The following is a 12092-nucleotide window of genomic DNA, read 5'->3' as shown; positions in this document are numbered from 1 at the left end:
GGTAGAGGGTGTACTATTTGGATGACAAACGAACTGAAATCATTGTACTTAAGTTTTTTATCCTGGATGTGCTCAACCATGGGTTTATCAGGTACGGAATTCTTGAGGCATGATCGATGTTCACATATTCTTTGTCGTACCTCTCTTTTTTTTCTCCAATATACAGCAGGTTACAGGTGCATTTGATGCAATATACTGCCCACGTTGTTTTACACTTTTCAAAAAATCTTTGTATTCCCATATAAGTCTCCGCAAATCAAACTTTTTCAACCCTTTTCATGTTGGAGGTCAGTGCACATACCGAACAATTCCCGCATTTGTAATGGCCCACAATCGGTGATTGGGCTGAGTCTGCACAATCGAGGGAGGGGGCCCAATACTCGCTTTTTTGTCTGCAGCCTTCTACGTCTTACAAAAAGCAATTTGAACTGAAATGCATGGACACTTACTGAAGGAATCATTAAATGGAAATTTTATTCCATTAGGCCTACAGATTAAAAAACGAATCCTGTGTCTTCCTAGACAATCGTGGTTATAATTTGGCTTTTAGACAGATTGCTACTCAGTGTAGCCGATATTTATTAGTGCTAGCCATCACTACATCCCAGAAGGAAGGCCAGAACATCACAGTGGAGATAGAAGAGAACGAACGTGCCTTTAGATCAGAACCATTGATTAAAGATGTAAAAGAAAAATTACAAAATATTCAGATACAAGTGGAGTAATTCAAGACCATCACTATTAAAAAGAAAAAGGATAAACTAAAAATGGATAAACAAAAAAACACCTGATAAAGCTAAATAAATAAATTATATGGCCCTATCTTGCTGATGACTATACACCGAAACATCGGTGGAACCTACCTTCTCACCAACATGGGAAAGGGCATCAACAACCCAAGAAGAAGTGGGTTAAGTTCTCAGATACTTCCCCTGCCAGTTCAGAATCTGAACATGGGTCATTCTCCATCTTCTACTTTGAAGGAAATGACCAACAGGGCAACACAAGGCATTAGAAGGTGCACTCGGGTAGGCCTATGGCTTCATACAGACCACATACAAAATAAAATTGTAGCCATTTAGAGGCAAACAGGACGCGTTTTATTGCGCAAACATTTTTTGCAAAACTTGATGGGGACCCACCTGTTTGCTACCTTTTTAAAACAAGTTAACATGACCATGTCCCCAGTAGCCCCCTCTAACCCGCCACTTGCCTGTTGGCCTACTAACTGTCTGAGCTGCTCTGAGGGTGAATTAAAAAGTCAAATGTCAAGCGGACAGCTGAAGCCCCACGCCTGCGATCCGGCTTTCTCCCCGATGGACAACCCGAGGGGCCAGCCAACCATCCACGCCTGCCTGCTGGCCTATTTGATGGGAGAGGATCCCTCACCAAAGCCCGGGTAGCACAACATAAGTCATAGAATAAGTTCAAAATTGATCATGGTTACAACATCTCCATATACATTGTAAATGTCCCTGTCAAAAGCGCCAACAAAGTCCCAAATGCAACAATCAACTCAGAAACCTTAACAGCTGGCAGAACAGATATAAGTAATGTCAAGTGAATTTTCATCTATAGTGTTACGGATGTCACAGCCCAGAGAACCAGCACATGGGATGGAAGGGTGGGAGAAACATCCAGCGGACGCTGTGAAGAAAGCGGGAGAGGTGCATGGCAACCCGCTTTTAAGGGTGGTCACAGGAAGACAGGCAAGTCCCCCCTTCCTTGCTGTGCCCCCGTCAATTTCCTAGGAGGTCAAAGACATGACCCCCAACAACCCCAGCATTCGCCATGGCCCACGATGCAGCCCCCAAATGGTGCCCTCTGATGTAGGACCATGGCAGCACCACCATTTTTAGAAACGGGTGGGTTTCTGGGCAATCAACAAGCCAGATCACGGGGTCCCTCAATGCAGAAACCCAATTCAGATTCATATGTCCAATCGGGGGGGGGGGGGGGGATTCAGAACCTGTCAGAAAGGGTATCTCAGGTAAATAACTTAGCTGTTACCAGTGCAATTTTCAATTTAACCGACACTCCCCTTACACAGGCTGAAATGAATCTGCTCAGTACTCCCTAAAAAATGTTTTTCAAATATTCGAACACATGGATAATTAGTGTGGTTTTATGTCTTATTCCCTGCACTCCAGGGTTCTTCAGGGTATCTTGGTGTTTTTGTTTCTGATCATGAAGCAAGGCGAAGCTCGCTTGACTCAGAGCAATCACCATACTATCTTCAGAGATTTGAACCTAGGATGTCTTTAAATGGTAGGAAGGGAAGAGGATGGGATGAGTCATGGGTAGGGCCTCCAACCAAGCCTTCAACCCAGAGATCTGCCAATCCACTGGGGAATGATTGACCTCCTGATACCCTGATCCCACCCCAGCTCCCTCAGTTGGTTGGCAAACACTTGGCATCCTGATAACACACCTCTCCGTCTAACTATCTACTCCTTCCTGGTCACAGGTGACTGACCAACAGGGACATGTGGAGATTTCATGACTGGCTGATGCATCTGAGAGACAAATAGGACATGTAGCCATGTCAGACCGCCTGCTGCAGACATTCCGTATTGGTCAGACCGCCACTAATTCAGATGAGCGCTGCTGCTAACGTCATATTTTTTTTAACTTAATTTCTATTTCTCCTTAGGTGCATTGTACTTTGCAGAGAAAGGTTATGAGGCGAAAAGTTCTGACGAAATTTCCGTGGACGTCTCAGTGGTTGTTGAAGTTGTTGAAAAATCTGACAATGGCTGGTGGCTCGTCTGGTGAGGCCATATTGTTTTCTCTGCATTACATCAGTCATTTCAGGGTCTGCTTCTGCGCTTGTGCGGGTCAGATACATGTATGGGTTATTATCTCAACTTCTCAGTACAGGAGGGTTTTGTTATGTTATCTTATAGGAATTTGTAAAGCGCAGCGTTCACTCAAGGGCATCTTGGGACTAACTAGAAAGGAGAGCCGAAAGGGAACAGACTAAGTAGCAGAAAGACAGAAAAAATAGGTTTTTAACACACAACGAAAGGAAAAATGATCCGCCCTTTCGCTTAAAACATAGGGTAGGGTGTTCCAAGCTTTTGATGCAGCCACAGAGAAGGTGCGTCCACCAGTATGGGAGAGGTTGGTCCGGGGAATCCGGATGGTCAGGAAGGTTTAAGAGTGGAGTGCTCTAGATGCGGTATAGGGGAGAAATCGAGCCTGAAGATATTCAGCCCCCTGTTTGTAGAAGGCATTATGCTAAATGCAGAGAGACTTGAACAGCACCCTCTTCTCAACCAGAAGCCAGTGGAGTTGACGGAGATTAGGAGACATGTGCGCACTATAGGGGGAGTGGATGACAGATCTAGCAGCCATGTTTTGTAGTAACTGAAGTCAGCGTAATAGATAGGCAGGTTGTGCCAAATAGAACGCATTGCAGTATCCAATGCCGCTCATTACAAAGGAAGAGACTACAGGAGCATAAAAATGTGCAGGGATATAAGGAAGAACATTACGGAACACCATCAGCTTAAAATGACCGGATTTGCAAATTGCTGATATCTGGTCAGACATTGATAAGGTGTTAGAAATGGTAACACCTAGATCCTTCATAGAGGAGACAGGGCAAGGAAAATGGCCCAAACTAGATGGCCAAAACTCAGAGGTCCAGTACTGTGAGGGATCTGTTGCACCCACAACCAGTACCTCAGTTTTATCAGCATTTAACTTCAGCCAATTCCTGGACATCCATTCACCCACATCCTCCAAGCAGCTCCTAAGCCGAGCGGCAGTGTCGGAGCAGGAGAGATCGAGCCGAAGGAGAATCTGTGTGTCATCAGCATAGGAGTAGGATAGGAAGCTGTGAGACTGGATGATACCAAGAAGAGGCTGAATGTAAATGTTGAAGAGAAAAGGGGATACTGCGGAGCCTTGAGGGACTCCGCACAACAGAGGGGTAGCTTTAGATTTGAAAGGGGGCAGGGGGACCGATTGATCCGCATCTCTTACATTCCGGACCGTAGTGCAGCCCTTGTCTTGCACACTGATGGGTGAAATTCTCTATTCCTTGCTGATGGGGCTTCCAGCTGCTCACTTGGCTCCCATAAAAGCAGTCCACCATGCTACAACACGTCTTATTACAGGTGCATGGAAATTTGACCGAATCCCTCGAATCCTACGCAAACTACATTGGCTTCCTCTACAGGCCAGGCTACTGTTCAAGACTGCATGTATCACCTACAAAGCAATCACGAGTAACACACCACTGAACATGGCGTATATGCTCCACATATCTGATGGCACACGCTCCTCGCGTAGCAAGCTGACCAACCAGCTCGAATCACAACTTGTTCACAAAGAGAGGACCGACAATCAATCTTTCTCTTTTCAAGCACCCACCTTCAGAAGGCTGGAGACAACATTAAGCTAATGGAAGAGATAAACATTCAGGAAGAGGGGAAAGGTCATGAGGAGGCTGGAGGAATTGTTGGAGGCAAGGATAGGCAGGAGTCCAAAGTGGAGATTGGAATAAGAGCTGAGGTGGAGGGGGAGAAGGAGAAGACCACGAGATAAGAGGCTAGTGGAAAGGATGAGAAGAAGGGAAGAGAGAGGTAAACATGTCTTATGCCTGTGGAGTGTGAGTGGAGACGTGGTGGCGACACAAGCATGTGATGAAGTGTTGAGGTGTCAGGAGAGAGGTAAAATTAGGAAAACTTGGCAGAGAGGCAGTATTGAAGACGGGAATATTTCTCTAGGTACAAGATTGCTATGAATGTTGGAGTAGGAAGTGGAGGAGCAAAAAATCTGGGCACCTGGTATGGAACCTATTCTACCCAGGAGGGTTAAATCAGAAACAAAATACACCAATGAATAGGTTCAAGGGTACTCATACACGAAGGGCTCCCACAGTTGGTTTGAAAAAATGACTCTTCGAAATTGTTATCATAGAGAAAGATCTCTAGAGGACTTTTTATGTTGTAATTGCATGAGTCAAAAACAAAACAACACAATTTACAGAGAGAGAATAGACATCATCAATGGTTTGTTGGACCATAACAGAACATAAACGTAAATGCTTTAAAACACCATTTACCACCAATGCTCGGGACAAAGTTGAAAATGGTGTGTGTGCAACAAACCCAACCTCTGTGGAGGTTTGTCAAAACAGACACAGTTCAATTGTGAAACAATTCAAAGCGGAATTCTAAAGACAACGTAAAACAAATAAGATGCAACAGATAAGATTTTTCATGTGTGAACAGCAATCAATGTGCCGTGAATTCGGGGAGTAGTATGTCTACACCAGGTGTTTCGGCCGTTTAGAATTGGGCTAAATGAGCCTCATCTTTGGGACGGCCATCATCAGGACAAGGTTCTGTACACGGGACGTCTAAGTTGTGGGGAAGGGAGATCACAATCAGGTGGGTGTATGAGCCGCAGAACTAATTTAAATTGACTGAATCAAAAATGTGTAGTCACAAAATAGAAAACACACAGCTTACCTATATAGCAATTGATAGGCACTGTATTAGAGATCCATACGCCACACTGGGCTGGTCTCTAGGTACTCCTGTTGTATTAAACAGAAAAAAGGGGGAGGGGGTGAGTCTAAACCCCAACCGTTATGTACATAATAAATATAAATGTACACAAAGCATAAAACGTGTCTTACCTTTCACCGAATAACTACAGGTGAAAAGGTCCAATGTGTTGTAAAGCGGTCAGCCATCAAAGGTATGGCTGCATGTAAACAGAAAGTCACATTTAAGTGTCTGAATGTAACGACTGCTCATGTGGAACTAAAAGTGCCCATGCTGGCGAATTTTCCTTTGGTGGTGGGCCAGATAGGCTGTCAAAAGGCTGCGTGCAGAGAGCGGGGCATCTTCGAGTGACTGAAGGAGCACACTGCACAGCGTGGGAAAAAGCTGTTGCCAAGGCTGCATGAGTGTTTTATATGGCAGCCATTTTAGGATCAGGCTGAAATCGAGCAGCCAGAAAAAAAATGTATAGCGCTCGAACTGGTGGAGCATAGTGATAATAAATCAATTTAGTAATCCTAAGTAATCCGGCTCCAGGACACCCCTCTTTCCTCTCTAGCTCCACTATCTATCACTATTGATGATCGCCCTCCTTTTCATCTCGATGTTTCGCCCTGCTCTATACTGGTGTTTCTCACTCGCCTTGAGGTTTCTCCTCTGCTTGCTTTTTCTTCTCCTCCTCGCTATTATTTTTCACCTCCCCCTTAATATTACACTGCACTGTAGTTGCTGCGTCCTTCACTCCTCGTCTCTCTGATATTCTAATTCCTATCAATGTCCTACTCCTCCGACACCTCTTCCTCCTCTGCTGTTCTCTTCACCACCTCAGCTACATTCCTTTACTCCTCTGTCACCACCTCCTCACCTCCTCTCTCAGATGTTCTCACTGCCTCTTCACCCCTTTTCTCTAATACTGTCCCCACCTGATCTCCGCTCCCTTACTCCTCCATCACCCTATCTCTCAATCACTCCCCTCCTTCTCATTCCTGTTTCTCTTCTTCTTTCTCTTCTGACAAGTGCCATCTCACTCTCCTCACCTCCACATTCCAACTCACACATATTTTGTGATTGTTTGTCCTTTGTATTATCTTAGCATGTTGGCCCACTGACAAAGTAATTGAGTGATTGACTTAAGCTAGGGGTTTATTTTAAGTGAGCACAATGAATTGTCGGCTTACTCTGATCTACCAAACTCCCAACTACATTTACTTAAGTTGTGCTGGTCTGTGGCCCAAGGCTTTAACTTCGCTCTCCACCATCTTGTTTTCATATGGTGATTTTCCTCGCTGTTGTGTGAAGGCCCATGCTCTTGCTCCTTGGTGGGAAATGTTGTTTCAGTTACCATTCTCAGGCTATGCTGCGCCTGCTCTCACAGTGCAGACTTGTGGTCCTCTGCGCGTGTGACCATGGCTTGTGAGCATTACCGCTAATCCAACTAAGCTGTTAGAGTTTACGTTTTCAGGTGGCAGTCACCTGTGGTAGCAGTCCCACAGGGAGGTGCAGGATCAGGGTCAGGGCCATCAAATTCATTCCTTTTTGGTCCCATGTTAGATCCTCTAGGTTCTTGATTTCAAGGTCCACTTATTGTTGGCAAAATGGTGGGGACGGTTCTTACCTTACAAGGACCTTGCCCTTTTACAGGCCTAACAGGAACTGCCTGACAAATGGTTTGGTATTCTGGCATTGAAAGCTTGTTAATGGATTCTAGGGGGCTGTAGATTGTGTTTACCTTATGTAATGGGCCAGAGAAGTTCAATTGGGAATTTTGGAAACCTGGTGTGCTCTGGAAACCTTTTGATATTATTCTCAGGCAAATGACCCACTTTCCTCCCACTGCCTTGGAAACTCGACTTCATGCCACTTGGGAGACCTTTACTGAACTGTACCACAGTCTAGACTCTCTAGGACTAACAGGGTTGGGGTCTGCAGAGACCGTGCAGGGGGTCTTTATACTAAGGCTGGTGATGGACTGGGGGTGCCGGGTGATCCTCTCTGTACATGCTCAGGGCCCTACTTCACAGAGCGGGTGGTGGCATGCTGGCTACCAGGGTCAGCCAAGTCCCATCATCCAGCCTCGGATATGGTACGTCATCAGACGTCAGTTTATCCAGGTTCAACTGAGGGAGAACAGATCCAGCGAGTGTTTAACAATGTTGGCTTGTCATTTTTAGAAGACAATTCTCTTCAGACTTCTTCTTCCTTCATCTCATTGTGAATTTTGCATCTTTCTGCAGGTACAACGGAAGGGCAGGTTACATTCCCTCCATGTATCTCCGGCCATACACAAATCCGCACCAGAGGTTCCAGGATGTCCTTAACAAAGGTATTTACGCTTCCACCCCAGATATACATGCAGCCAGCCGAAACTTGAATGTGGCCGCCGCGCCAAATCAAAGGGCCGTCGAGGACGACCCATCACAAAACAGTGCTGCAAGCAAGAGGCAAGAGGAGAGACGGATGGCTCTGAGCAGAAGGAAGTCCAGATCCCTGTCTGGATTACCTACCAACGGAGGGCAAGAGCACATTTCGCCATTGGGTCTAGAGTTGAACATGCTGCAAGGTGATGTAGGTGGCGCAAGAGGCCGTAACCCAAACGCTAACTTGAAACCCGTTCCCTGCCCACGGAAACTTATTAAAGCTGATTGGGAATTGCCATTGATGTCCAAGGGCTCGCTCATCGCACGAGCCCCAGCGATACGAAAGCTGCCTCGTGAGCTTAGCCAACCAAGAAAGAACTCTGGGTCCGAGGACAGCTCTTCAATGAGTGGCTCTGACCCATTCCTCTACTCTGCCAATGTGAACTCCGACTCAAACATTCCTGTGGTGCCTCCAAGACCACAAGCACAAGAAATCTTACAGAAGTGCACCACAGTCACCAAGAAGGCAGTGCAGAAAACAGGGCAGCAGAGACTTGTACTGTGAGTCACATCAACTGAACCAAGCAGGACGATGCTGTTAGGTAGTCAGCGGAGTAAAGCTGGAGTTCAGTGCCTGCAGACTTTGATATGCTGGGGAACCAGAAAATTCAGGCAGGATTGGTGAAGTTTCTGTGAAATTCTGCGACTGTCTGAATGTTACTGTCTTCTTAATCCAGCTCCTTTATGGTCACTCACTGGTTTTGTAAGAAAGAATGTATCAGCCAATTGACTTAAGCTGTGTTAGCGACACGCTTCATGGCATATGTCCATGTCACGGAAGGCCGCCTCGTTGTCTCATGGTCATCACCTCTACCACACCTTCCCTTCCCTGTATCATTTCAGGTTTTTTCTGTTTTTATGTACCTGTTAAAAATGAATTAATTTACCACACCAATTCTGTTTTTTCTATTGATTGGTGCCATATTTATATCAGCATTAGTTTAAATGTTTTGATGCTTACAAAATAAATGTGTTACTTCAGTAAAAAGGAAACTTTAGTCAATTTTGTGCATATATGTGAAAACGTTTGCCCAGATCGAGGCACCGCCCAAGAGCCATGTGTTTTTACTCTATGGAGTTCTGAGAGAAGAAACTTTCCATTAGGGAGGTTAAAAACCATGAACTGTACCCTCATGCTCAGGAGTGGTCTGGAAGCCGAAAGAGGCCCTAGAAATAATGTTCAAGGTGGCCCCATATTACACGTTTTCAGCAAGCCCAATCCTTTCTCTATGAGAAAATGTGGACATAAAATGGGTAACCACACAAAAGAGTCCCAGGGTGCAGAGGCCTAGCGGGAAAATCTCCAGAGTGCCCTATAGGCCAGTCCACCCCATCTCATTCTAAGTACAACAATCATGAACAGTGATGGCTAAATTATGTGGAATCATCATACCCTGGTCTTAAGGACCATCTAAAAATGCCATAAGTATAATTTACAAAGATTGATGTTCTGTGTATTTGGCAAGCAATGGGCTGCCTTTAACCAATGTATTTCTTACGTGCAGGCCCAAAATTTTACCCAATTTAAGAACTCCCATAAAAGTGGCCTAAAGTGGGCTAAAAAAACAGTTTCTATATTTTTCATCACACTGCGTAAGTTAAAACAAACACTGTGTTAGTTAGAATTGTTCGCAAATAGTGCTACAGGCTCTTAAAACTCCTTTGTCATAACAAATTTCAGCCAGCTTCATGCCCAGTTATGGGGCGAACATGCCTGGGCATGCTCATCCCATAACAGCTCAACCTAAAAACACAACCAGATATTATTAACAATCATTTTTTTATTAACATTTAAAACAACAATTTTTATTCAGATTTTATTTGCATTGAAATACTGAAACCATCCCTGGCTCTGTTCATAGCTCAATCATTTTATATAAAAAAGCTATCAATTCTAGCCCGTGTCATTGAGATTGTAAACATTTTTATATTGAGCCTATAGCAAAATTCAATGTTACAAAGGGATCCATCACCTATACTATCTATAAAATACATATCTGCTTCCTATTACCTCGGGATGGAATCCCTCGGTGACGTCATCACTGCGTCACTCTGCAAAACCCTAGATTCACAGTCCCTGTCTTCAGAGCTCACTTCGCTCCCAGCGCTCGACTAAGAAACACCGTCATCCGCTGCCCCATCATTGTATAGATTTTTTATAAAATGTATGTTCACTTATATCAAATGATATAAAATGTATACCCACTTTATATAAAATATACATTTGATATCAAATGAATATAAAACATTTTTGATATTTTATTTCATTATCAAAGTCTATCAAAAGGGGAGGCACTAAGACCAGAAACAGGGGGCGTGCCCAGCTGTCAAAATCTAACATGAAAGAAAAGGGGGCCCTCTCTACTACTCACACCACCTCCCAACGTCTTCTCCGGGGTATGACAGCCAGCCACACACACACCCATTCTCAGTGCAGTTTACTTCAGAATGCATAGCACATCATGCAATAAGTGAATCCGAACAGCGACCTACAGGATCGTGGCTTTTGAACAATTGAGAGTATTGTCATGTCTGTCCACAGAACCCGTTCAGAGAACAGGTACTTTTTGCTATTATCTAATAAACTGTTTCATCAATGAGAGAGAGAGAGAGAGAGAGATAGAGATAGAGAGAGAGAGAAAGAGAGAGAGAGAGACAGAGACAGAGACACAGAGAGACAGACAGTATATACATATTTTTGTTTTGGCATTTTCTTCCACAGGTGTTAAGTGAGCCTGTAACCGCTTATTAGCCAGGCCTTAATGGGGGCCAGAGGATATGGTCATCTGATAAAGATGCCCAAATGCTACATTGCCCATCCTACCTTTGTTGTTGCTTGGTGCTTCGGTAGAAAGTAGTGTAATTTGTATGTTTGGCACTTAATTGCCACTTACTCTGTTAAACGTATGGGTAGGAAAGGATTGGAGTTTGTAGGCAAACTCTGCAGGTGTTCTTAGCATGCTATGATTTGGGTCTGGTGGCCTTTTTGCACCACCATTAGCTGTGCTTATAAGGTGGTACTTTAGCGCCATCTAGTAAGACTATATTGTTTTGATTCACAGAGGAGACTTAGTTGGCACACCGCGGTGACGCTTTAGTACCAGAATTCGTTGCAACTCACAGGCAATTCTTTATTGAAAACATTTGTTTTGGGTCCTAGCTGGTACATTGCTGCCACTCATTGTTTTGGTTCAGAGGTGGTGATTTAGCTGCACCATTGGTTTTGGGTCCTAGCTGGTACATTGCTGCCACTCCTCATTGTTTTGGTTCAGAGGTGGTGATTTAGCTGCACCATTGGTTTTGGGTCCTAGCTGGTACATTGCTGCCACTCCTCATTGTTTTGGTTCAGAGGTGGTGATTTAGCTGCACCATTGGTTTTGGGTCCTAGCTGGTACATTGCTGCCACTCCTCAATGTTTTGGTTCAGAGGTGGTGATTTAGCTGCACCATTGGTTTTGGCTCCTGGCTGGCACGTAAGCACCAAACCGAGGAAGCAGAATATCTTGTTTTGGATACATTGGACGTTGAACCCAACAGACAGTGCACACTGAAAGCCACTGGGTCTGGTAGGAGGGTGCCGATAGGAGAATGCAGGGACACCCATTCCTGCTGACATAGCTTCGGCCATGCACACAGCCTCCCGCTCTCCCTGCCTTGGATCTGTAAGGAGGCCTGTCCAGATGAAGGAGTAATGCAGGAAGGACAGATCCTGGACACCAAGGTAAGTTACACGATGCTTTATTGTCCTGGTCCTGTACTCCTTCAAGATGTACACAGGATGGTAGGGGACACGGATGACAAGACATAAGGAAGCAAACACCGGGCTTGTCCCCACACCCATACACCTCCGCTCTCTCTCACTCCAAGCCCAACGGTCAACTGTAGAACACTACAACCATCACATTCCACACCAGCCCATGACCTCACCACACTCCACACTCCAAGCTACATTACAACAAGTAACCTTTAGCCAAATCGTGGTGAAGGATAAAGGTGCATGGCTGTGCACCTAGACAAAGGTAAACATTGCTTAATATTCACCAGCCTGTTCGGTGCACATCACAAGCGTCAGTGGTATTTACTTGGAGGAAACAACAGGTTTCTGCAACCCTCCATTATAGGTGGCTGTGGTGCAATGTAAAAACAAGTGTGAAAGA

At 44.9% G+C, this 12092-nt stretch overlaps 1 protein-coding gene across 3 annotated transcripts in view; it reads left to right on the top strand.

Moving 5' to 3' along the window:
• The window catches only part of NOXO1 (NADPH oxidase organizer 1), a 60838-nt gene extending 52011 nt beyond the window's left edge, over nt 1–8827 (top strand). For all 3 annotated transcript variants that reach the window (XM_069647303.1, XM_069647304.1, XM_069647305.1), the window contains 2 exons: nt 2654–2771; nt 7754–8827. In XM_069647303.1, coding sequence (XP_069503404.1) covers nt 2654–2771; nt 7754–8441 — 806 coding nt within the window. In that variant the 3' untranslated portion in view covers nt 8442–8827. The remainder of the gene's footprint in view (nt 1–2653; nt 2772–7753) is intronic.
• Nucleotides 8828–12092: the final 3265 nt, after the last annotated feature.

This window comes from Ambystoma mexicanum, chromosome 2q (assembly GCF_040938575.1).
Source record: "Ambystoma mexicanum isolate Mex_15411 chromosome 2q, UKY_AmexF1_1, whole genome shotgun sequence".
Taxonomy (NCBI): Eukaryota; Metazoa; Chordata; class Amphibia; order Caudata; family Ambystomatidae; genus Ambystoma; species Ambystoma mexicanum.
This window is presented reverse-complemented; position numbering and strand designations above follow the sequence as displayed.